At 38.5% G+C, this 26,736-nt stretch overlaps 3 protein-coding genes across 3 annotated transcripts; 1 reads left to right on the top strand and 2 right to left on the bottom strand.

Annotated features, from left to right (window-relative positions):
* Nucleotides 1-1,112: 1,112 nt before the first annotated feature.
* LOC109203803 (protein FAM111A-like) lies at nucleotides 1,113-5,021 on the bottom strand. Its single transcript, XM_019363534.1, has 5 exons — nucleotides 4,970-5,021; nucleotides 2,875-2,918; nucleotides 2,630-2,762; nucleotides 2,337-2,398; nucleotides 1,113-2,024 (listed from the first exon to the last, which is right to left on the bottom strand). The coding sequence occupies exons 2-5, from the start codon at nucleotides 2,914-2,916 to the stop codon at nucleotides 1,113-1,115; spliced, it is 1,149 nt and encodes a 382-aa protein (XP_019219079.1). The 5' UTR covers nucleotides 2,917-2,918; nucleotides 4,970-5,021.
* Nucleotides 5,022-7,800: 2,779 nt separating this feature from the next.
* Nucleotides 7,801-14,670, top strand: asl (argininosuccinate lyase). Its single transcript, XM_003446968.5, has 16 exons — nucleotides 7,801-7,969; nucleotides 8,197-8,391; nucleotides 8,803-8,886; nucleotides 9,641-9,697; nucleotides 9,790-9,887; nucleotides 9,988-10,065; nucleotides 10,159-10,236; nucleotides 10,314-10,366; nucleotides 10,485-10,547; nucleotides 10,657-10,771; nucleotides 11,594-11,678; nucleotides 12,426-12,485; nucleotides 12,578-12,661; nucleotides 13,166-13,246; nucleotides 14,050-14,156; nucleotides 14,311-14,670. The coding sequence occupies exons 1-16, from the start codon at nucleotides 7,955-7,957 to the stop codon at nucleotides 14,453-14,455; spliced, it is 1,398 nt and encodes a 465-aa protein (XP_003447016.1). The 5' UTR covers nucleotides 7,801-7,954; the 3' UTR covers nucleotides 14,456-14,670.
* Nucleotides 14,671-14,763: 93 nt separating this feature from the next.
* Nucleotides 14,764-26,580, bottom strand: ca4c (carbonic anhydrase IV c). Its single transcript, XM_005452652.4, has 8 exons — nucleotides 25,646-26,580; nucleotides 22,841-22,888; nucleotides 19,771-19,935; nucleotides 19,481-19,626; nucleotides 19,078-19,170; nucleotides 18,930-18,996; nucleotides 17,519-17,682; nucleotides 14,764-17,198 (listed from the first exon to the last, which is right to left on the bottom strand). The coding sequence occupies exons 1-8, from the start codon at nucleotides 25,698-25,700 to the stop codon at nucleotides 17,010-17,012; spliced, it is 927 nt and encodes a 308-aa protein (XP_005452709.1). The 5' UTR covers nucleotides 25,701-26,580; the 3' UTR covers nucleotides 14,764-17,009.
* Between the last annotated feature and the right edge of the window lie 156 nt (nucleotides 26,581-26,736).

Genomic DNA, 26,736 nt, shown 5'->3' with positions numbered 1-26,736 from the left:
CAACATGATGAATCATGTTGATCTCTTGAAGGAGGAAATGGTGTTCTTGAGAGCTGCTGTAATTTGTCTGTGAGAGATGATTTCAACAGGTATTTTTCATTACCCTCGCAGACTCGACTGTGGCTTCCTCAATGACAGAGGAGGAGTATTCTAGCGTGAGCTGAAACAAGTTTGGCAAGAAATCTCACCCAATCGGCTTTTTTCAAAACATCTGTGAGAAGGACGGCTGAGATAGATCAAATATGGGAACAAAGGCTGGTATGACAACATGAAAAAAACACGGCACACAATGTGCTGTATGTTCTGTAAATTAAAACATAAAATTCAAATAAGGACACACCATTTTATACTGTTGTTGCTTGGATGTGAAACTAAGTGTGAAAACAGAGAGACTGAATGACGAATCCTGAAACAGTCCAGCTGTGAGAGTACTGGATGAAAAAAGTTGTTTCAGTATCAACTTTTTATTTATTCATAACTTTGGGACTAAATACAAATTGAATCCCTTAGTAAGTTTTTTTCAGTGTAAATCATCAGCATCATTGAAATATGTGAGATTTATTCGCAGCAGATACTAATGTAGATTTCCGGGCTGGAACACATGACTTTTAGAGTGACCTGATGACCAATTGATAGTCGTGGATTAATGACTTGTGGGAGTTTGAATACAAGAAACCTTTCAGCAATAAAACTTCTTATTCTCCTCACTGAGTCAGTGAAATATGAGGAAGGAGTCAATCAGGTCTCTAATCTGACGTCATTAGCCGTGTCTGGGCCCAAACGCCACTGCAGGTCCCTAAATCAAACCATCACTGCGGGATCACAGAATTGAAAAACTGTCTAAATTCTTTCATCTGTAATAAAATGATCAGTGTGGCTGCTCTGCCGGGTATAACAGTTAAGTCCCCAAAGAGGTGTCTCCATGACTGTGAGAAAATTTCCTTATTTTCCAAAATAAATAGAACTATGCACACACATCAGTGTTGGTATAAAGACTGTTCATACTGTGGTGATCCCTTGTTCAATAAAGCTCAGAACGCAGTTTGGTTTCTATGCTCAATTTATTTTTGATTTGCAAATTACATGAGTCAAGAAGTCAACGGGTAAAACATTTAGTTCTGCATCATCTGCAATCTAATTTTGTTGATGATATTAGGCAAAGGATAACCAAAATCCATAAGACTCTGACGCTGACCCTTAGCATCACGGTAAGGATATCCTCCTGAATGCATTGCAACAAGCTTACCGTCCTCGTTAAACACAGGAGAACCAGAAGAGCTATGGTAAAAATTAGACTTGTATGTCAGTGTGCCATTGAGTTGTGGAATTATTCTTACCACACGATTAACGTAATCATCATTGCGACCTGGATTTTTCCTCCAATTCTCCTCCACAACCTGTCTGCGGTTCTCAGGAAAAACAACTGAACAAAAATCTACTTGTTTTACTTCGCGATTAGGATGTCCAATAATGAAGATGTTAGAACATTCAGTGTCAGAAACTGACTTAATGTGTGGTAAAAGACCATTGGGCAATGGCATACTGACACTGACCTTTAACAAAGCCCAGTCACGCTTATTACCAGGATTTTTACTATAATCATAACAAACAACTTCTTCTACATCTATAAGATCACAATTAGACTCTTGTTCTTCATATGAAAAAGTAACGGTGATTTTATTAGTAAGCTGACCAGTCTTAAAATTATAATGAGGTTTAACAACATGAAAGTTTGTAAGGACATACTTGTCAAACAGGAGAAATCCACTTCCAAATTCGTTCCCTGTTCTTACTTGACAAACAGATTTACTGAGCTCCAAAACCTTATTCACATATATGTCATTTTGCCATATATGAGAATATATGCGCAATTTATGACCAAAAATAGCATACAAAATATGTAAATCATGTATCTTTGCTCCAAGGAGAAGATTTTCCCCAAAACACAGAACATGAGGCAAAGAGTTGCAGTTGCTGGTAGGCAGTATGTCGCTTTGATTGCACCAAACCCCAAATGGATATTCCTAGACACACGAAAAAAACAAGACGAACAAGAAACCAACAAGAAAAAAAAAAGAATTCTATTTCAGTTATTCCTCATTAAAACATATTTATAGTCATAATAAGCATGTTACAGAGCTAGGTGAATTTGTCAATACAGTGCTGTGAAAAAGTATCTGTCCCTTTCCCAATTTCTTGTTTTTTTTTGTTTTGATTTTTTTCACACCAACATGTTTCAGATCATCAAAAAAATGTCATGTTTAGAAAAACATTACTAAATAAATGCAGAATGCGTTATTAAATGATTAACTTCTTTCAGTTGATTTACCACTCACCACTAAGGAAATAAAGAGGTGAACTTCAGAAGCCAAGCCATCAGTTTTGGGTGCCATTGTACCTGAAGGAGAATAAATGAATCAATAATTTCTCATTACTGACACTACCAGTGTACCCAGTATACTGTGTCTGTTGATATCAGAAGAACATTGAATATGATTTTACCGCACCAAAATCACAAAAAACCCCACAAAAGTAGTTATCTAATGCAGATACCAGAATAACCGAGTTTTCTACAAAACCTGTTTTTTTCCCCCTAGAAAAATAAAACTAAATATTTCACTCTTCCTACCACGATTTGAGGCCTCTCCACGGGCATTAGGAATGCTTGGAGTCTCTTCACAAGATGGACCTTCGTTCAGTTCAGGGTCTATGGACACCTGCATCACGCCCTCCACACCTTGTGGCGGTGCCTCTTTTGCGGTCTGTGAAATTAATGCACAACTAGTTCACAAATAAAGATAATGTGGTAAAGCTATATGTGGTAAAGCTTTATTAATATCCTCTAATATTTTTTTTATAGGAGGAAATCAGCACCTTAAGTCCACTAGCTGGGACACCAGTTTTGGGGGCCACCATATCTAAAGGAGAAAGGTGAACAAATGACTCATTAATTTCCAATTATTAACACTACCAGTGTACTGTGTCTGTTGATATCAAAAGAACATTGAATATGATTTTACCGCACCAAAATCACGAAAACACAAAAGTAGTTGCAGATCTCAGAATAACCGAGTTTTCTACAAAAACCTGAATTTCCAGAAAATAAAACTTAGTTGAAAGTAAATCGCTTATTATTTTACCATGATTTGAGGCCTCTCCACGGGCATTAGGAATGCGTAGGGCGTTTCTCAATATGCGTACTTGTGCGTACTTGCGTTCTCGTGTACTCGTGATACGTCATCAGTCCCCCCCCCTGCTCACGGTCTTCTCACTACTGAGGTTAAAGAAACCCCAGCAGCTGTCTATAGTATTGAGTGTCCACTAAAATAGAAATAAATGCGTTCTAACATCTCACCTGCTTGTTTTTATTAAGGTATGTACACGTATGTACATGTACACTATTTTTATTAATAGAGGTTTCACTACTGAGGTTAAAAATGATATATAAGTCACTTAGATCACTTCTAAATGTTAATGTTTGGTTTATTTCAGTGTTTTGTTTGTTCCTGAGTAAACCGGTTTGGCTGTGATTAAAGTTAAGCTTCATAACATGTTACTCACAGTTGAATTAAGAGGTGAGGGCAGTAAAAACTCCGGACCTGTGACATCATCACGTACGCAGGTGTTCCAATTGTACATATCGCGAGTCCGTGCTCGTGTTCTCGGCGGGTACATACTCCCGTGCGTTCTCGGCGAGTACGTACTCACCGAGAACGCGAGTACGTACTCGCGTACTTGAGAATTGAGAAACGGCCCCAGACTCCCTTCACTCCCTTGTGACGTAAACACTGTGCGCCGGCTATCACAAACTTTTGCTGTGTAATCCATACAGATGAGGCAAAGAGATTGCTCATAATTTAATCTGTTTTATATAAAATATTGCGTAGACTCCCTTCACAAGAATCACCTTCGTTCATTCCAAGTACAATGGACACCAATTACTGACACTACAGGTGTACTGCGTCTGTTCATACCAAAAGGACATTCAATATGTTTAATTGTACAACACCTAAATCAATGCAACTATTCTCAATATATAAATACGAAAATACAAGAAAAGTTCAACAAAGTAATCATTTATTTCTAATTATATTCATCGACTGTCAAAATGTTAAAAGAATAAGGTAAACAATGCAGAATCTCCATTTTGTAGCCAAACTATTTGTAAACCAAGACTCAAGAATCGCCGATCCCTCGATGGTTTTATAAACATGGTTATAAACACGGATGGTTATTCAAAAATTTTCCGTGATTGACAAATAGGTTGGTCTGTGTACGTTCACACATTTATTTGCCATTCTTTTGTTTAGTCTCAGGAACAAAAGGTACGCCTGCGTATACCTGAAACTAATACATTTCTTCTCGGAATTTTTAAAGAGTTATTTTGGAGATAAATCGGCAACAAACTCATTCATGTACTGTTACAAACACCACATTTATGGCCTCGTTTCTGTAATCAGTAATCGCTTTTTGTGACAGTTCAAATTGAAATGAATTTGATCGATTGAAAAAATATTCGTTAATAAAAATAGCCTTCAAATCTAACTGATCAGTTTTCATCTGTGTTCTATGATCTACATTACAGCAGTCTAAAGGAGAGTAACAGTCGGTAACCTGTTACATCCAAACCCCCTGACAACGCAAGACACGCTGTCTGATCACACGCAGTCTGGGCTGATGTAATTTTAAATCAGGGCTTTCTGCGGCCTAACGTATCGCATTAAAAAGTATTCTTTCATCAAATAATCAATATCACATCTACATTTTTATGTCATTTAAAATAACAAGCGAAATAGTGGCGCTCATAGGCATTTTTTCCCCGATTTTTAACAGGAAAATCTGAAAATAACCTGCTCCAGAGAACGAAGTAAAAAGAAAACAGTAATACCTCCGACGTTAAATTAAACAAGTGTGAATCCTTTAGTAATTTAATTTGTCGATAAGTTAGTTAACGATAGCTCGGACTTACCTTGGTTACTCTCTGGGTTACTCTCTGCAACTGAAGAACTTCACTGTCCTTGTTGTAGTACTACAAGTAACTGAAGACACCTGTCAGTTCTTTTTGGTTTTGTGAGATGAGTTTCCGAGGGTGTGGCTCTCACAAACAGGGGTGAGGCATTTCCAGTAAATTCTACGGTATTTGAATGTTCCAGTACATAGCATATTCTAGAATTTGATTGTAATGATTATTAGAATCTGTTAGAATGGACTTTATTTAAGCGTTTCTGTCATGCTGTTTTCTGTTTCCACTATATGTATACCCCTACCCACTCGGGCCCTTACTGCCAGACGGGAAACAGTTTCTTCCCCCAGGTGGTCAGACTCCTGAACACTCAGTGACTGGTCTGTGTCAGTTTGGGTTTGTGTCAGTTGTAGTCCTGTGTTGATTGTCTGTTACATGTTATATGTAGCACCATGATCTTGATCTTGGAAGAATGTTGTCTCGCTTCCCTGTGTGCTGTACTACTGCACATGGTTGAAATGAGAATAAAGCCACTTGACTTGAATTAAAATATTCTGAATATTCTTCAGATGTACTCCATCATTGATTTTAAAGCTTTATTTAATTAATTTTGCAGATAAACTGTAGCATTGTAGATCAAGCTATCCAGCAATATATACGTAACCTAAGTGAAATAATCCATAATCAAAATGATGGAGTATTTTAATGTGTACCATTTGCCATACCGGGAATATTCTGATTAATATAATTATATTATCTGTGTCCTATTGAAACGTATTGAAAAGTGAAGTTAAATATTTAGACATTTATTTAAATAAAGATATCAGAATTAGAGAGTCAAAAAACCTGGAAGACAAAATTGATGATATGTCAAAAACACTAAATCATTGGTTAACGAGATATATTACAATTTTTGGACGCAATTTAGTATCAAAATCAGAGGGTGTCTCGAAGATGGTTATACATTACCCCGAAAGTATTAAAAAGATCAACTCCATAATCTATCAGTTCATTTTGCTTAATAAAACAAACTACATTAAAAAATCACAACTGTTCAAAAAAAAAAATACACTAAAGGAAGTATAAGGACAATTGATTTTCTATCAATGGTTGGAGTATTTAAAATAAACTGAATAAAAGCCTTTCTCTTAAAACCTGACTCCATATGGTTCCATATCCCCAAAATATTTTGAAGAAGGTGGGAGGGTTGGCTTTTCTCCTGAAATGTGATTTTGATATGTCGAAGTTGCCTGTTAAACTGTCACAATATCATAAGCAAATCTTGTCTTATTGGAAGATGGTTTTTGCCCATGACTTCACGCCCCATGGCTCCACCTTGTGGAATAACAGGACCATTACAAGTAATAGGAAGTCATTATTCATTAAAGAGTGGTATGAAAAAAACATCGTTGTTATAACAGATTTACTTGATGAGAAGGGGCAGTTGCTCGAATTAGGTGTTTTTAATGTCAAGTTTAACATTCAGTGTTCCCTTAGAAAATATAACAAAGTTTTAATGCAATCCCATTACCTCTGTTGAATTTGATACAAAATCCTTTATATTACTCTAAAAGACAAATAAATTTACCTTCTTTAAAACACAAAATTAAAAGGGTGTAATATTAAAATAACAAACAAATATACACATTTTTTGAAAAGTTTTTTTTTTCCTGTTTAGTAATGACTAACTTCTGGCAGGATTTAGTAAACTGGATGAGTGTAAGAATAGATGGGATGACCCCATTGACTCTAACACAGGTTTTATATAATAATGATAACCTGTCAAAGGAAAAATTTCCACTTGCAGAATAGTAATTTGGGTGATACAGAAACCGATGAAAAGACAGAAATCTGAAAACAACAAAGGAATCAAAGTTGCACAAAGTTGCAAAAGCAAAGGAGATGAATGTTAAATATATGGTTGTGTTTGCTATTAGAAGTCAGTGCAACTTAAGTAATTTCCAGTACCTGTTCAAACGTCCTTGTCTCCTTAAGAATTATTAATCCTCATTAAACAGTTTTTGTTTTTGATTTTTTACAAATCCAACATGCATCTTTGTTCTGTGTGATACTGAATCCATCATCACTGCAAACATTTCTGCCTCTGTTCTTCAGGACTGCCCCAGGAGTAAACCTGTGGCAATATCTGCTCAATATTATAAACACCAAATTGTGAATGGGCTGGCACTTGTATAGCTCTTTTCTAGACTTACTGAACACTCACACAAATACATTCTACCTTATCTATAGCTACCTTTTCTGTCACACCAAACTTTTGGACGTCCTCCTTCACTGCATCTACAAATCTTCTCTGTGGTCTCACTCTTTACCTCCTGCTTCATATTTAACATCCTTTGTATCCAAACCATCTCATCCTTCTCTCAGCCTTCTCCCTCTAACTCAGATCTAGAGGTTGTCTCCAAACCACTCGACCTGAGCTTTTCCTGTGTTGTACTCCTTTCTAATCTTACTATGGAAATGAAAATTTCCTAACAATTGTAAGTGCATAAATAGTTTTCTTTTACGTTAAAAATTGCAGTATTTTTCAGTGGAATTGTGGGTTTAGTTTAGCAAAATATATAACTTTGGAGGTCTTTCCAACGAGTTAAATGTTCAACCATGAAAAACACAAGATATACTCTCTCGCGTGTTGTGAAAAGTAAAAAACTGTCATCAACATTTAGGATTTTATAAATATATATTATAGACAATTTTCAAGATACCATGTTTGAAATTAAGAGCACAACATTTTAATAAAGGCGTTTCCCAACGGAACGACGTCCACTCTGCTGACTGCACACCTGTTACGTTGCAACGGAGCCCTTAACGTAGCAAGACGTCGGGACGTCTCCTCTGACGTTTTTTAAAGCGACACCAACCGCTTCAGTGGCAGCAGCCTCGTTCTCGCCAGACGTCCGAGTGTTTAGCGTTAATTCAGCTAAACTACAAAACCGACATTAAATCGCTACAGACGCCTACCGTCAGTTAAACATGGCCAGTACAGAGGTAAGCGTGCAAACGACGTGCGGCCATTGGCGCGTTTGTTGTTTTAACACCCAGCCGGACACTTAACAACAAAAGCAAGTTGTCAAACTGGATTCTCCTCTCCATTGAGGGCACATTAGCTAACAATAAACCAACCAAAGCCACGGAGTTTTACCTTGTAAAGTTCATGTTTTGACCTATTTGAATTTTTTCTTTACTTTTATTCATGTTACCCTTTTCCTTCTCAGGGAAGTAAACTCTGGGGAGGTCGATTTGTTGGAGACACCGATCCTATTATGGAGAAGTTCAATGCCTCAATCGCTTATGACCAGAGGATGTGGGATGCAGACATTCGTGGGAGCAAAGCTTATGTTAAAGCTCTGGAGAGGGCAAAGCTTGTCAGCACGGACGAAATGGAGCAAATCTTACACGGGATGGATCAGGTGAAGTCACAACAAACCGCAACTAAGAAAGATAGTTCAGGAGCAACCACAGGTGGCAGTAGCAGAAAATCACTTGAATGGTTATGTGTATCACTGCCTTCCCTTTGGCTGGTTAATAGATGACAGCTGAAAATGTGCCATGGTGCAGGATTCCTCTACTGAGTGTGAGCTGCACAATGGTGTCATCATGTGACATGTGTCAGCTGCTAAACAGCCTTAGTTCTTCTTTCATGCAGCTCATTTTTTAGGGTGCCCTCTCTGTCCTGAGGTTCTGCTTTATTGGTGCGATTGTAATTATGTAACCAGGACTGACATTTGCTATACTCATGCACAGTTACTGAAAACTTTCTATGTATTAATATATTTTATTTACGGATTATATTTTAAAATAGTCCCTATTTGTTTCTGCAGATTTCTGATGAGTGGTCTAGAGGTGTTTTTGTCATCAAACCTGGAGATGAAGATATTCATACTGCCAATGAGCGCAGACTAAAGGTGAGTTATGGCTTGTAGAATTTCTTTTTCTTTCTATTTCCACAGCAACACTCAGCTCAATATGCTTTATATCGTAAGGTAAAGACTCTACAACATTAAAAAGAAAAGTGCAGTGAACAGAGTTCGACTTATGAGGTAGTGCTTGTTGACAGTGGCAGAGACCTCCAACAGAACCAGACTCAGGGAGGCACAGCCATATGAGATGACTGGTTGGGGTTAGAGGAGAAAGAAGAAAGGGAAATGGAGCATAGTGGAAGTAGAAAAGTATTTTTAAAAATATACAGGTTATGTTTTGCACAGTGTTCTAATTGTTGAATTGATCCTACCAAAAAGTGCTGCATGGTGCAGCAGAAGCTTGATAGAGCTTATTCCACATCAGTATTTTCCAGAAAACAATGAAAATTATATTTATAAGCTCTACAGTTGATTTTAGTAGAACACTAAATGTGTGTTCTACCACTGCTGAAAACAATAAAAAAAATGTATACACATATATTGGGTTCAGATACTGGTTATCCCTCGTGATGGCTGTTGCTATTTCTATTTGATGAGAATAAGATTCTGTAAAATAGCTTTGGTCTCACCCTGATGTGTGGAGGATTTAGAGGAAAAAAAACTGCCAACGATAAAATGTAATTTTAGTGTTTTATTGTTTCAGTTTTGGGCTATAAAACACTGATCTCCTCCTCCGTTGAGGGCTTGGTGATCGCTGTGGTGACAGATGTCATAGTCGTGTGGCTACATGTTTTCTCAGGAGCTGATTGGTGCACCTGCAGGGAAGCTGCACACAGGCAGGAGCAGGAATGACCAGGTCTGTGTTTGTGATATTAAAACTGTAATGATTTAATTGTTATAGAATAGAAAAGATTAAAATATTACCCTCTGTGTGTTTTGATTGATCAGGTGGTGACTGACATGAGGTTGTGGCTGCGAAGCGCAATCTCAACCCTTACGGACAACGCGCTTCAGTTGATAACTACTATGGTGGAGCGGGCGGCAGCGTGAGACAAACACACACTGGCATACGTAAACATGTGCTCTGCTGTAACCTTGCAGTTTTTAAAAAAATGATCTTTTCCGTCACTTTTTTCTGAAACTCAGAGAAATTGAAGTCCTTTTTCCTGGTTACACCCACATGCAGAGGGCACAGCCAATCAGATGGAGCCACTGGATTCTGAGGTGATCTTCCTGTACTGACATATTTGCACTTTTCCCATCTTTCATATGAGACAGTGTGATGTTCACGTCAGTCTCGTGCATCTCTGTCTCCAGCCACGCTGTTGCCCTCAGCAGAGATGTGGAGCGGCTTCAGGAGCTCAAGAAAAGAGTTAACGTTTTACCTCTCGGCAGGTACGCCCTGAATGCGCTCGTGTGTGACTTTCATTTTGGTCTCACAGATATGATAAAATGAATCCTGTTGTTTTCAGTGGCGCCATCGCTGGGACTCCATTCGACATCGACAGAGAGCTCCTGCAGAGAGGTCAGGCCACTTGGCTTTTTGTTACGGATGTCTTCATGTCATGTAACTGTTGTTTTTTTATAAAATATGAATTCAAAAATGAGCAGAAATTACAACATTTGCCGTCTGACATCTGTAGAGCTTGGGTTTGATAGCATCAGTGTAAACAGCATGGATGCCACAGGCCAAAGAGACTTTGTTGGTATGTAAACTGTACACACCAGTAAGCTTTCAGACTAACATGGATCCAAGCAGTGAAAAACATGAACTCTACTCTGAGTCCTTTCATGTTCACTTGTCTGTTTATTTAGCTGAGTTCTTGTTCTGGGCTTCGTTGTGTTTGACCCATCTCAGTAAGATGGCCGAGGACCTGATACTCTACAGCACAAAAGAGTTCTCCTTCATCAAGCTCTCTGATGCCTACAGGTCGGTTCATGCTTTTATTTTGAAGCTCTTTAGCAAGATTTGTGACATTGTGCATGAACTTCAATAATAGATGAAACACCGCTTTCATATAAAATCAATGTATGTAAAGATCTGTCATTTACATATTGGAAAAAAATTACTGGCACATAAGAGGAGAGCTGTTCAGGAGTTTATTTACTTCATGAAAGTTTCTTATTAGATAGTTTACGGGTCGTTTCAAGGCAAATTAAATCAATAATCAGTGTAAAACTAATAATTCAATTAAACAATCTAAATCAACAGCAAACAAAGAAACTGCAATAATGCTAATCTACGCATCCAATCACAGTTAGACAGAGATCGGAATGCTGCAGCAAGCAAAGGAAAAGGACTGAGTGGAAAAAGTAACCCAAGCCCCGTAGTTCAAATGTGGCTAACGTGAGTTGAAGCCAGGTTCTTCCAAGAGGCCATTTCCCTTGACTTATTCCTGTTTCCTTTATTTACATATTCTAAATTAATGAGAAAATAAAACAAGCACTCTAGAAACTGTAGAGGTTTGACAGTTCACTGGATTTCTGTGAGCATAATCTTGGTATTTAATCTATAATAAAACTATATAATAAAAGTGTACATCTCATCATTCAACATTTACAGCACCCAAAGTGCAAAGGCTGCCGTCATGAAGCTGTATTATAAGTTAATAAAGTGAAATTAAAAGTTATGTTTGAATCATTATTTTCTCTGTACTTGTGTCCATTTAGCACTGATCTCTCTGCTATGACCTACTGTATTTTATTCTGCATTTTCATTGCCCTTCATGTATATTTGTGTGTCTGTGTGTAGCACCGGCAGCAGTCTGATGCCCCAGAAAAAAAATGCTGACAGTTTGGAGCTGATCAGGAGTAAAGCAGGTCGTGCCTTTGGCAGGGTAAGACTGAAGGGTTTTGGCTTTAATGCTGTCTGTCTACACATGTCAGTAGCTCACACTTGCAATTTTATTTTGCCAGATAACTAAAAAAATGTATAATATAGAAACACCAATGATGCTACAATAACTCTTTTCAATATCTTGGTATAGTTGTAATGTGCTGTGTGAGATCACTTCCATTAGTTCAAGTGTAGACCACATTTCCCCTAAATCCTGTTTCTTCCTGTTGTAAATAGTTGATTCTTTGCTTTCATATTTTAACTTATTAAAAAAGGGTCGATATGTTTAAAAGTGGAACTAACTGCAGATTTTTCTCTCTGGAGAACAGCTTGTTTTTCCTCTGCAGTACCAGCGCCCTCATGTGTCCTAAAGCAGTCACTAGTTTTCCGTCACTAGAATCACAGTTGGCTGGCTTCAGTATAAAAGTACAGTGACAAACTGGAGAAAAACACATGTTAATAGATAGTCTATTTTCTAATAATTTAATATGTTATTATAGTGATACAATAGATCCTCCATAATTTATTATAAACAGAGCTCTGTATGATGAAGCCTGGGAACAGGAGGCAGAGGCTCATCCATGTGGAGGGTGATAATAGTTTTATTGTAGTTGTCTGCCTCTCAGCTACAACAGTTTCGCCTTTCAGGAGCATTCAGACGTGCTGTGCCCTCATAATCTTTACTGCTTTCATTCTTTTCTCGCTGCAGTTTTCTCACAAAACTCTTCCTGTGATTTTTGTATTTCAGTGTGCGGGCTTCATGATGACGCTGAAGAGCCTACCTAGCACCTACAACAAGGACCTACAGGTATGAAAGTCTGTCTTCACGTGGTTTCACTTGGAAGGAAGTCAAGTTTCTCCTAATATCCAGCTCTCTTTATCACCGTGCTCACCCTTCAGGAGGATAAGGAGGCCATGTTTGACTGCTATGATAATGTTCAGGCTGTGCTGCAGGTGACCACTGGAGTCATGTCAACGCTGAAGGTCAGACAATCAGTTCACTACTGTTCCTTTGAAAAATAAACCGAATACATTGCTTGGTTTGTAGATGGTAAGTGATTTCCATAAAGACTATGTTAAAAAGTTAATATGGAAACAGTAACTCCTGTGTGGTTAATGAGATGCTTCACTTAAAGCTGAATCATTTCCACACTTCAGTGACATCGTGGCAGTTTGAGCCGGAGTGTTTGTATGCAGAGGTGGATTATGAGAATTGCATCACTGTCAGTCATCTTCCAGCATTAAACATTTTACTGCAAGCACTGCTGAGGATTTGACAGAGCCGATTCTTTGTGGAGATGAGCAAACGACATTAACGTAGAAAGATTTTGTAAGGTTTTAAGTTCTGGCTCCATAAAATCAAGGCTGGAAGTTGAGACAGTTTTCCAAACAAGGAGAGGAATATCAGTTTTTCTTCAGTCTTTTTTTCAGTGTACAAATAATCTTGCAAACGTTCAGGGTGTCCTTTAATTTTTGCTTATGTTTTAGATCAACCAGACTGTGATGGAAGCTGCTCTCAGTCCTGACATGCTGGCTACTGATCTGGCCTACTACCTTGTGAGGAAGGGGGTGAGTAGATCATATATCCTTAACATCTACATAATATTATGTTATAGATATTCAGGATATGAAATTAACCTATATTATTATTTTTAAAAAATTTCAATTACAATTTTGTCTTGCAGACATTTTTAGAACAACATAACAAATTACTGAGTATCAGTTTTGTACTAATTTTCTAGTTGTCGTTGCCTCTTGAACTAACCTCCCTCAGGCTGTGGCAGGTTTAGTTCATTTCAGATGTATTTAGTTTTAAGTTCTTCAGTTGAATTAGTATTAAAGTTCAAGGTAATCATGTTACTTAAAAGTTAAACTTCAGTATTTGCAGTCAAATCAAGTTAAATATTTGTGATCTCTGTATCAACTAGAATAATTTAGATTTCTAAAGATTTTTTGCCATACTTGAACAGATGTAATGTAGTTGTGTACAATGTTTGAGGAAGTAATTACAAAGAAATGATTTCAAATGATGTCTACAGTTTGTACAGGAATTCAAACACTCTTCAGAGCCTTTATTAGGATACAAGTTTATTAGTCCTAGTAACTAGTCTGAGGTAAACTAGTGTCTCTGGGTAGTGGTTTATCTAACAAGTGAAAGCTACCCAGTTTGATCCTGGAAGGAGACATAAATCTGTCAGCAAGGGTATCCAGTATTAAATCTTCCAAATCAAATAGTCTGTTTTGTCATTCTTTTTTTTTTTTTTTTTTTTTGAATATGAGTTTATTTGCATGAATTTTTCATTGCAAAATACTTTCCTGCATTTCTGCATGTTGTGTGTTACAGTGTAGCTGTGTGTTATTGTGTGTTGCAGGTCCCATTCAGAGAGGCCCATGGTCTCTCTGGCAAAGCTGTGTTTACAGCTGAATCCAAAAACATTGCCCTGAATCAGCTCACTGTGGAAGATCTCACTGGTATAAGGTGGCTGTCTTCTTCTCACATACACAGTCTTTTAAACTAAAAGCCTAAAACTTTCCAAATGAATCGTTTTCTCTTCCTTTGATTTCTATCATGTTTTTCATACCATAATTTTAAACTCCTCTTTCTTTTCTCTTTGTCTGCTCTGTACCGTCAGCCCTCTGTTTGGAAGTGACGTGTCCTCAGTGTGGGACTACAGGAGCAGTGTGGAGCAGTACAGCGCCCCTGGAGGCACAGCTAAGAGTAGCGTCGCTGCACAGGTGGAGCACCTGAGGAACTGGCTGAAGAAACACGCACAGTGACCTCTCGGCGTCACTCGGTGTAACCTTTAGAATCAGAATTGCAGAGCGAGGTTGAAGTGAAATCTTTATACCACATTGGCTTCCAGACATTTCATTCTTCTCTCTTGGAGTGCCATTTAGATCCTGTGCAAACTTGTGATGTTTGTCATTGATTGTGTACAAACTGGAAACTGACCAGTTTTAAATACCTGAGAATAAAATGAATAGTGCCATGACAGGTTGATTAAGTCTGATTTCCACCACAAAAACATCTGATGTGATTTACTTTACTGTCTAGCTAGGCTAAAGACACACACAGCCTATTTTACTGCACAGACAAGAACGTGTATTTATTTATGTCACATAAGTGGATCCAACATTACTTTATGGCAGGTTTAGGCAGGATTCACACCTGCGCTGACAATTGAGAGAAACTCTGAAGTGCCAGTGCAGCTGTCAGCCAATCAAATCCTGTTTATTTAAATGCTCCAGTGTGGCCGTTAACCAGTGAAGTCATGTAATGCAAGCATGGTTTCCTGTTGTATAGGAACAAAGTTACTAACAGTCAGCTATGATAAACACAATTGACCAGGGCAGAATGAACTGCAAGGCAGATTTATTCCCATGGTGCTTAAAACAGTCAGTTTCATTAATTTTAAACTGATCTAATTGAATCAGTAGAAATCCAAATTGGTAAAATCAGTCTCACTCACAGTACCTTAAGGGTTCAGATAAATCCACTGACGTCAGCTGTTAGTTTACTGACTGTGAAGTTTTGGCTTTATATTTTCACCCAGCATGTTTTTCATGACTGTTCATCATATACAGATGTGGATTTTGCACATCATAAGAAGTCAAGAACAAATTATTACTCTGGCAGAGGATTAATAATAATAATGTATACTTTATTGATCCCCGTGGGGAAATTACTCTCTCTGCATTTGACCCATTCACTCAGTGAAGCCACTAAGCAGGCGCACCAGGGAGCAGTTTGTAGGGACAGTACCTTGCTTAGTGGTACCTCAGGGTAGCCGTTCAGTGGATTCAAACCCCCGACCTTCCGATCATGGGGCGTCCACTCAACCTACTGAGCTATCCCTGCTCGTTGGATTGCTGGAGGATTGCTGGAGTTTAGATCTTAATTAAAATGGGTACATTTATGAGATGCCTTAATTACCAAATACTTTGTTAAACTCTCTAAACAACAAAGATACAAATATATATACATGAAAAGCAATAACAAAAATAGTAGAATAAAGGTTAATATTTTAAGAGTCTCTCATGTTTTGAAAAATATGTTAAACCTCTAATTCTATATATCTGTTTATTACTTTTGTCCACAAAAATATCTAGGAGAAAATAAGTGTTAATATAAAGCATTAAAACATGAATATTAAAAACTGACCTCCCCCCATGAAAAAAAAGGTCTCTAAAGCCCTAAGTGCTGCAGGTTACTAAAGCTCACACACATACTATGTTGGATTTCTGTTTCCTAGGTCAGAAATACTGACATAATTACAGTTAGTAATACTTTCAAATTCAAATCTACTGCCATGTTAGCGGCTGGGTGACTTCAGCTGAAGTCAGCATGCTTACATGCTTAAGATGGCAAAGTTAAAGAAAGAATAACGCTGCCAGTGTGACATCTTTATATAAGCGCCTTGAGGCAACTGCTGTGATGTTGTTGTGATTTGTCGCCATATAAATAAAACTGAACTTAATTGAATGTCCTAATTAAATTTGATCATCATACAAATTTCTGTTTGAGATGAAGATGGTGCTGTTTTATGGTTTCAAAGTTTTAATTTGGTCTGAATCAGTTGATTGGTTTGTTTTTCTTTGTTTCAGTTTCTTTCCACAAAGAGAAAAATCCCAAAGAATCACCATGCATCCCTTCAAATCACCAGAAAACGTTCATGTAGCTCAGATATGTCTAAGGTGGGGAGGAAGAAAGTAAATATAGGAAGAAGGTCTTCTTAAATAGCACATATATGTTTGCATTTATGAAACACGCCCAGCTAGCTGTTTTAACTAGTATTACTGTGGAAGCTGCCACTCTTTGCATGCTCCACCATAGCTGGGACATCAGGCTACAGGAGCAGAGTGCACTCACATTTTAGTCAAAACTTGCCTGGATCATTTTCACACCACTACCGAATTAGTTTGGAGACTGAGACCAGTTCCTCTAAAGGAAGCAGTGGCATTTTTAAAAAACAATTTCTTTGCATCTCTAATTTTTGCATACCCTCTGATCTACAGAGGAAGGCTGAGCTGTGTGTATCTAGCTCTATGTACTTATCTTCTGTTTAACTAAAAAAGGGACCATTACTTACTAACGATACATCATGCTTTATCATGTGACTAAGATTCATCAAGAAAATGTTTACTGAAGTTATAACCCAAGGAAAGGGTTATAAAGGGGGGAGGGGGCAAATACTTTTTCACAGAACTATATATACAATCAGACTTTGAGAACTCACTCCCTGCTGGCCATTAGAAAAAATGCAGATTTAAGACTTTGTGCGTTGGTTTCACTGTTCAGACTTGAAGACTATGCCCATTTCTTGCCGCTCGTTCAGTGTGCCAGACCCAGCGTAACAGTCACAAATGATAAAAACAGACACCAAAAATGTGTCGCAGTTGTCTGAGCTGTACCCGACTTTGAGGAGTACACAATCCTGCCATCCAGCGGCTGCGTAGGTCTGAAAATGTCAGTCATGGGCTGCCCTGTCCAAAAGCGACACTGCTTAACTATCGCATCCAGCTGTGAAGTGGAGAGGGAAAAATGTGTTTGAGGAGATGAAGAGTTGTTTAAAGAAGGAAAGTTGTTGTCGGTCTTGACCTCTTAAATGCAAAGTGTTTCTGAAAAGTTTTTTTCTTCCCCCAGGCATTTTCTGCTATGTAGTTTTAATAGTTTTATTTTGCATTGGATATAACATCTCCATAACTTCTTCAAATGTGCTGTTTTTGTTTACATTGTGAAAGAGTAAAGAAATGTCCGTTTGGAGGTTCACAGGTTTATGGATGAAATACAACCGAAAGCTCTGAGCCTTTTATCTCTTTCACTTATTTATTCTTGCTCACCTGTCGACTACTGATGGCCAGCTTCCTGTGAAACACTGTCCAGGCAACTGCCTGCTCACATCCCGGCGTTGTCATGGAGCCCACGTAGCGGTAGTAACCTTGTAGGTCCTTTGCAGCTGGGATAATGTCACTGAGTCTAAAGTTTGGGATCACTGTGATGCTGCCTTCATGTGACAAAGAAAGAAGCAAAGTCAGGACTGAATAAAGCTCATTGTGCCCTGATGTGGGAAACAATTATTTGATCCCAATCTGAATCACCTCCTCACTTTATTTTAATGGAGAGAAACAGCTTATCCACCAAAAATCCTGAAAAAAATTATTACATGAAAGCAATAAACTGACTTATTGAATTTAAGTATTTGATCTCCTGCAAACCACAGATGGGAAGACAGATTACAATCAATCAATTAATTGCAGATACTCTTCAACTGGTTATATTTATAAAGCACACCTGTCCACAGAAATCAGTTTCTTCCAAACAAAGAGCTGTCAAAGGACATCAAGGAAGAGATTGTAGAGTTGCACAACACTGGAATGGACCATGAGACCATCAGCAAGAAGCTCGGTGAGAAAGGGACAACTGTACGGTAATGGAAGACACACTAAATGATCAACAGTTGCCCTTGGTCTGAAGTGCCATGCACGGCCTCATGCCTCATGATAATGGAAAGGGTGGTGGATCAGCACAAAACTACACAGGAGGAGCTCTTTAAATAGCTGAAGGCATGGACTGAAGTCTTACTGTGCCTGCTAGGTCCCCCTACTCAAGAAGCTACATGTACAGGCGCCTTGAGGCGACTGTTGTTGTGATTTGGCGCTATATAAATAAAATTGAATTGAATTGAATACAGGCCTGTCTTTAGTTTGTAACTGGGCATCTAAATGATTACAGGAGGCTTGGGAGAAAGTGCTGTGGTCAGATGAAACCCAAATCAAGCTCTTTAGCATCAGCTCAGCCCACTGTGATTGGAGGAAAGGAAATGCTGACCCAAAGATCACCCTCCCTACAGTCAAGCATGGTAGTGGAAACATTATGCTTTGTGGCTGTTTTTTTGCTAAGCGCAATAAAACAAGGCAATAAATGAGTACATTTAGGTTATGGAGATGCCTAGTCATTCTCCAGACCTCAATCTGACTGGAAATCTGTGGAGGGAGCAGGGAGCAGCATGGCTGCCAAGCAGCAGCCAAGAAACCTAAAAGATTTATAGAGTCAGTATAAAGAGGAGTGGGCCCAAGTCCCTCCTGCAATGTGTGCAGTCATGGTGACTAACTACAGGAGTTTTACTTAGGGATCAAATACTTATTTCACTCAGTGACTTGGAAATCAATATTAAAATTGAATTGCCATAAAAATTAGAGACTGTTCATTTCTTTGTAAGTGGTGAAAGTTGCAAATTAACAGCATATATACCGTTGTTTTGTACTCGGCCCAGCGCATCTATTACTGTGTCCAAATGAGGATGATCGTCCGCTGTTTCCTGGAAAGATACCATCAATACTATGGCGCAAGTCACGTCTTAACATTTTATTAAGAAGGTGAAAAGATCACAGTGTATTACCTCAAACAGGAAGGCGAGCAGAGCTATACCTGCTGTGTCATGTTCGGCCTCTGCCAGAGAGCTGTACGGCTCCTTAATGTGGACTATGTGCATCTGTATAAAGAAAAGAGTACTGTACTGCATCAAGGGCCCTTTCTGCTTTCAGAGATCAGATCAGTCACATATTTTTTTTCAACAATGGATATAACAATATTAATAAAATATTATTAATGACCCTCCTGTGTCATTGTGGTGTATCTGTTAGCCTTACTGAGCAGATTTATGGGAATAAAACATGGAATTATTCACACTTACAGAACTGCCATGCTTGAACATTTTTGATGTCAGAAAACCAAATCCATGTGCGAACAAAATTATTGATCTCTATTCAAATCTTTTATAACTTTAATAATGACTCCTTTACCTCCATGGGGAATCTCTCTCCGTCAATGGTGTGCTCTGATCCTGGTCTCCCATTCCCTCCCCAGTGGAGGTGAAATTGGGCGGCTCTGTAGTGACCTGGCAGAGCTCCCCCAATGAATCGAACAGACGGCGGCAAAGCAAAGTGGGCTGCAGGGGCGAGAAATTGTCACTGAGCAAAGGTATTATGTTACTTTAATAGTTATTTTTATGTAAACATGTTGAAAATATTTGGTCGTTGAGGGAAAAAACACGCTCTGTGTGTCAGACTGGATAAGATCGGCTCTCCATTACCAGAGTGCCCTTTGTTTTCCACTGTCATGTTGATTGTGTCGGTGTGGCCAATGAAGTTGAAAGGTGACAGGGCGATGTCGATGTGGACTTTGCTGGTCACAATGTTAATCGGTGACTGGCGTAACCCTCCACATTTAGGGAATTGAGTAGCCCAGTGGTTGGGGTCTAAACGACACAAACAGGAAAAGCAACAGCATCATCAGATTTTAGGCTTCACTGACCAGAGTGCTGCCTCTCAGAGAGTCCATGAAGACTGCCTCCCCCACCCATGCTGGTTGAAAAGACAGGATGCCTGCCTATTTATGTAAACTCTTACATATTGTATTTTTTAAAGACTTATTTTGGGGCTTTTTTGCCTTTGTTCATCAGCTGAACAGCGAAGAGTAGACGGGGGGGGGGGGGGGGGGTTTCGGGGGAACACAGCAAAGACCTGCAGGTCAGACTCAATTGGACTGGTAGCAAGGTTATTATAATTTTGTATTTTTATTTAATTTTTTACTTTTTCTTTTGCAGTTTAGTTTTAGCTGGTCTCCAGAGTGGGTATCCTTGTTTCAGTTTGTCTGAAGATGTTTAGTTTTATTTTAGTTTGTTAATAGTTTCAGTTTTTAGTTTTAGTCTTTTTTAAGTATTATTATATTTAAGGAACAGTGTTTTAAAAAACTGTTTGCCCCCTTTATTGTTTCCTAGTGTTTTGCATATTTGTCACACTTACATGTTTCAGATGATCAAAGAAATTTATATATTAGACAAAGATAACGCGAGTAAATACAAAATGCACTTTTTAAATTATGATTTTTTTGATTGAGGGAGAAAGGGTGAACTAACCTAAACCTACCTGGTCCTGTGTGAAAAAGTAATTGCCCCTCTTGTTAAATCACAAATTAAATGTGATAAACTACATGTTTTGGAAAGCTGAGTTCACTTTTACCAGACACACCTAGGCCTGATTACTGGCAGACCTGTTTAATCAAGAAACCACTTAAATAGAACCTTTCTGACAAAGTGAAGCAGGCTAAAAGATCTTAAAAAGTAACACATCATGTCACGATCTAAAGAAACACCTGAGAAAGAAAGTCACTGACATCTATCAGTTTGGAAAGGGTTAAAAGGCCATTTCTAAGACTTTGGCACTGATGAAGAGTCATTATACACAAGAGGAGAAGACTTGGAACAATGGTGAACCTTCCCAGGAATGGCCAGCTGACCAAAATTACTCCAAGAGGGCACAAAAGAACAACTTTAAAGGATTGCAGGCTTCACCTGCCTCAGTTAAGGTCAGAGTTCATGATTCAATAATAAGAAAGAGACTGGGCACAAATGGAATCCACAGGGGAGTTCGAGAAGACCACTGCTGACCAAGAAGAACACAAAGCCTCGTCTCACACTGGGTAAAAAACATTTTTTCGATCCCCTTGACATCTGGGAAAATGTGGACTGACGAGACAAAAGTTGAACTTTTTGGAACGTGTGTATCCCGGTACTTTTGACGTAGAAGTAACACAGCATTTCAGAAAAGGAACATCATACCAACAGCAAAATATGATGGTAGTGTAATGGTCTGGGGCTGTTTTGCTGTCTCAGGACCTGGAAGACTTGCTGTGGTAAATGGAACCATGAATTCTGCTGTCTATCAAAACATGAAGGAGAATGTCCGGCCATCTGTCCATGACCTCAAGCTGAAGCACACTTGGGTTCTGCAGCAGGACAATGATCCAAAACACAAAAGCAAGTCCACCTCTGAATGGCTTAAGAAAAACAAATGGAAGACTTTAGAGTGGCCTAGTAAAAGTTCTGACCTGAATCCAACTGAGATGCTGTGGTACGACCTTAAAAAGGTGGTTTATGTCCGAAAACCCTCCAATGTGGCTGAATTACAGCAATTCTGCGAAGATGAGTGGGCCAAAATTCCTCCACAGTGCTGTAAAAGACTCATTGCCAGTTATTGCAAACTCTTGACTGCAGCTGCTGCTACTCAGGTTGTTCCAACCACTTATTAGGCTTAGGGGGCAATCGCTTTTTCACATAGGTTTGGATTTTTTCCCCTTAATAATAAACACCTTCAATGATTTGTTGGTAGAAAACTAACAAAATACCTTCCAACTTAGAAACTATGACAAGAACTTTTTGGCATGCGATATGCTTTGAGTGTAGTTTGTGACTTTGTGTATAGTACACTAACAGGTTATTACAGTTAAAACAATTTTAATACATGTGCAATGTTTCTGAATAAGTAATATTTTAACATAAATTTGTGTTCCAAAACTTGAATGAATGCCACATATGTATTATAGCCACATAAATAAACACTCAAATTAACTATACTCAGAATTATGTCAAATATATTAAAATGGGTTTCAACAGGACAAATATATATTTATATATAAAATAAATGACTATTCCTTTAAAAGTAAATACTGCTCAGAAAGTGAGCTGCTCTGGTGAAGGTTTGATCTCTGAGTCATTCTCGATTCATTCAACTATAGTTTTCCAAGTTCAGAAAATCTTTTTCATTTTTCAAAAGTCCAGTGTTTCATCCGGTGGCTGTAGCTCAGGAGGTAGGGCAGATAGATCACCTACTGATCAGAAGGTTGGTGGTTCGATCCCTGGCTCCTCCATGCCAAATATCCTTGGGCAAGATACTAACCCCAAGTTGTTCTCCGATGCATCCATCGGAATATGAGTGTGGTTAGACAGCACTAAGTTTAGAGAAAGTGCTTGTGTGATTGGGTGAATGTGGCATGTTGTATAGAGTGCTTTGAATACTCCGAGAGAGTAGAAAAGTGCTCTATACGAATCGTTCCATTTAGTTTTTATATTTTCAACATCTAGTTTTAGTTTAAGTTAAATGCAATAACTTTATTCTGAAACTGATGAGGTTTAACCAAACAGATTTTTGGAGGCCAGTGAGAACCTCTGTGGTTAAGCCCAATAATAAAATAAATGGTTACTTCTGTGCTAAGGTTAAAGAAATGTTCATATCGCAGTGGTTTACATCCTTGACTTGCAGGTTCTTTGACACTTTTTGGATTTTCCTCTAAAATTTTGGAGGTTCCTTTCTTTCTAGTCTTACCTCTGCATGGTTCATCACAGGCATTCTGGTTTTGATAACACCAGTTAGCTGGAGAAAAAGTAAAACACTCAGATTAGACCCAGAAACACACACAAACAGACACACAGATATAACCTGCAGTGTACACAGCGCTTATATTTATGTTCGGGACGGTGTTGCGCTGTGCCAGGCCAACAGTCTCCCTGCAGTTAATAAATGAATATTAATTAAGTTCACGCTCTATTACACACAGCGTTTATTTTTTTCTTAGTCAGCAACTAGCTGATCTGCTCATGTGTTTGTCCTCTGCACCTGAACTTTGCAGCTGACATATTATTAGTCTTCACATGGCACATGTGCTCAGTGTGTTAAAAATATGCTGTGTCCATTAATATGTTATCTGATAAAGTACAGACAGAATGTAGTAACATGATGTGTGATTACAAATTACTGATCCTTACAATTTATTGATTTATTACAATGAATCACCCTGCCTCCCTGCAAATTTAGTCAGACTGCTGAGCTCAGTGCTCTATGAAAAAGTTGCACAAAACCTACCTCTGCAAAAAGTTAAAAAGACATCCAAAAAATGTGGTCACAGTCAAATTCATAGATCCCCAACCTTATTTCCTTTGTTTACAAGAACAACAAAAGCTGTGACAGAACAAGAGAGCAGTATAAAAATATACTGACCTAAGGTCTTACAATAAAATAAACTAGCAGCTTACATTTAGTTTTTAAACATATTTTACTCAGTTTAAATGGTGGAAAATGTGTCTGTGTGTGACAGTGAGGGGAAGAGATGCAGGCGGATTTTAATCACCCAGGTCAGCTGGTTGTTATTACACTGATTGCTTTCAGTGCAAAGTGGCTTTATCCGACTCCTTAACTGCCTCTGCACCGCTGCATTAAGCGTGTTCATTCAGCAGGTGCTGATGACGTTATTAGAGTTGTGCCGTGGTTGTGTATTGTGTTTCTGATGTGAATGAAAGTCCGGTGCTTGACTCTGCAGTGGGAATGAAAGCCGCTATAGAGAACCATTTAGCTAATATAGGAACACAGATTAGCCCCGCTGACTCCCACAATGCCGTCCTTTGAAAAGGGGACAGCGGTTCTCACCAACTGAGAACAATACACAGCTGGAGGCTGGCTTTACACCACCTGGCTCATTCACCTGTGTGAGACTGAGCAGCGGGGAAAAGTCAGAGTGAAGTCTATGCAGTGATTACCTTGCTAAATTCCCTGTTTTACTTTCCTTATACTGACAATATCTTCTACAGTTCACCATCTGAGCTTTCAGAGTGGCTCCATGTAGCCTAAACTTGGAGCTTATCCCTGTGAGAAAATAATTAAACTCTTACTGCATTGACAGAAATTAAGAAGGTAAGTAACAGCAGGTGCTGCTGATCGGTTGCACTTAATAAAGAGTGAGCACCTGTGTAAAAGCAGATGTTTTGGCAGTTTGCTGATCTGGAGCACTCGGGTGTGTGTTAACACGATGTCACAATCTTTCCAGCAGTGGACGTCCCAGCAAATTTTAGATGTCAGACTGTGCAGCGCTCAGAGAAACTGCAAAAACATCCAAGCGCTACATCTCAGACTCCAGGCCTCGGCTAAATGTTAAAGTTCATTACAGTAACCAGAAACCACAAGACATCTGGAGCAATGTCCTTTAGACAGAGGAGACCACAGTGGAGATTTTTGGCTATGTTTGGCAGAAACAGAAACACCTAATACCAGCTTCAGGTGAGGTGGTGTAGGGGTGATGATAAGTGATTGATTTGGAGCCACAGAACTTTGGCACCTTGTAGTGAATGAGTCAACATGAACTCCTCTGTATACGTGAGGAGCCATCGCTCTACTGGCTGAAGCTTGACTGAAATCGTGAATTGAATTGGAATTGCACAGCAGCAAATCTACAACAGAATGGGTGAAAAGGAAACATCAGGGTGCTCAACCCGATTGAAAAGATGCAGCGGGACCACAAACCTGAAGCTATGTTCAGTTCAAGCTATAAGAATGGCCCAAAGTTCCTCTGTAGGACTGTAGCTCAGGACACTTAGAGTTTTTTCTGCAACTTGTTCTTTTTGGTAGCGATGAGTTTTTTGTGGCAGGTGTTCTTAAACTGGAGAAAGATATTGCTGCAAAGCAGACACTGATTTTTTGATTTTTATGGCTCTATTCTTGTGACTCTTGTGAGCTGCAAGCCAAAAAACCTGCTCCCCGGCAAACTTTCAAAATCAATTAATTTTTTAAGTAAACTTTAGGAAAATGACAAACTCACAGACGTGAGATTTGCACATCCCCAAATGGGAGAATTGGTTGCTTTTCTACTGCTTTCATGATCTAGATGAACTGTTTTTGAGTCTTGGACTTATTTTTCAACAGAAAAAGACATCTGATGTTGCCTCTAATCCACTTTTTTCCACTATGTTTTGCAGGTCTTTGTCATTTAATCAGATATAAAAACTAATGAGCCTATTAATTAGTAATACAAATCATTGCTGTTTGCAGTTCAGCTCGTGATCTTTCCAGTTAATATTTAAACATTCATGAAGAAGTAGCAAGAAAATTCAATATATGTTTTAGATAGTTGTGTTGCTGCTTTGATTCTTAATAATCTAACGACACTTGTCTTCCCACAAATTACAGCATGTTTAATCAAGTGTGGCTGCAGATGTTTTATCGTCATATCCACCCTTTTGACTTAAACAAGAACAAGTTCAAATAACAAAAAAAATCGGTGCAGAAAACTGAAGCCCATCATAGTTTCTGCATTTAGCTTAAATGCTGTTATACTGTGTATATTATGTGTGAGTCCCCTACCTGTGCAGCGGGAAAGGAGAAGATGCAGAGTCAGGAGGTAGAGAGAAAAACCCATGATGAAGTCAGGCGAAGCTCCTCATAGACTAAATTTCAGCTGCCTTCACACACCAACTCAGTCACCTTTGAAGGTGGGAGGGAGGTGATTATGGCGTGTTTGTGTGTGTGTGGAAGTTATTCTAAACAGGATGGGGGGTCTTGGTGCAAACGTTCCTAATTTTAAGTTGTGTAAAACGAGAGAGGCAGACACCTGGTGGCAAAATGTAGAAAATGATTTCAGCTGTTCCTTGTTTTTTATTTTTAACTCGACACAGCAGAACAAACACTGAGAAGCTCCTGCTGCAGTTTCACTGACTGAACTTACACTGTATCACTTAAACTATATTTTGCACCAGGCTTTTACTGAAAGGAACAAACAAGTATTTTAACTCACAGGACAAAATGTCATTATTTACATCTCATTTCCTTTTTCTATAATACGTTAGCGGGCATAATAAAGTGGATGCGTTTATTTGGAAAAACTTTAAAATTAAGCTTGGAGCTTTTGCTTTGCTATTTTTCAAATTTAAAATTGGCAGCATTTTTCCTAAATTGCGTGCTTGTCTTCTATCTTTCACATAGTAGGGTGTACCTAATAAAGTGTCCGGTTAGTGTTAGTGTCTATGGAAGTCTATGGAAGTTAGCAGTGCAGCATCATTAACGTCAGAACAGTTTTCCAGTTCTCTGTGTCAGAACAAGCTTTTGTGCACCAGCGAAGGCTGAGTGTGGTTTCTGGTCCCAAAGATCACAAGAACTGAACTCTGAATTTTCTGAATCTTTTAAACGTTATCATGTATTGCAGATAATAAAATCTTCAAATTTATTGAAATTTGACTTTAAGCAACACCGTTCATAAGTTCTTGACCCACTTATGTAAAAAGTTTTTTCATGGCCTTTAACAGTTAATTTAACAACGTATGAGGCTGAACTGCGACTCTATTTCTAACTCACAGAGGAGAGCTGATGAATATCAACTCTGTATTACGCAGCATAAGCTTGTAAAATACAGAATAAAAATAACTTCAATTTCAAACTGATACATGTAGCAATTTATT

This window comes from Oreochromis niloticus, linkage group LG10 (assembly GCF_001858045.2).
Source record: "Oreochromis niloticus isolate F11D_XX linkage group LG10, O_niloticus_UMD_NMBU, whole genome shotgun sequence".
In the NCBI taxonomy this organism is placed as follows: Eukaryota; Metazoa; Chordata; class Actinopteri; order Cichliformes; family Cichlidae; genus Oreochromis; species Oreochromis niloticus.
This window is presented reverse-complemented; position numbering and strand designations above follow the sequence as displayed.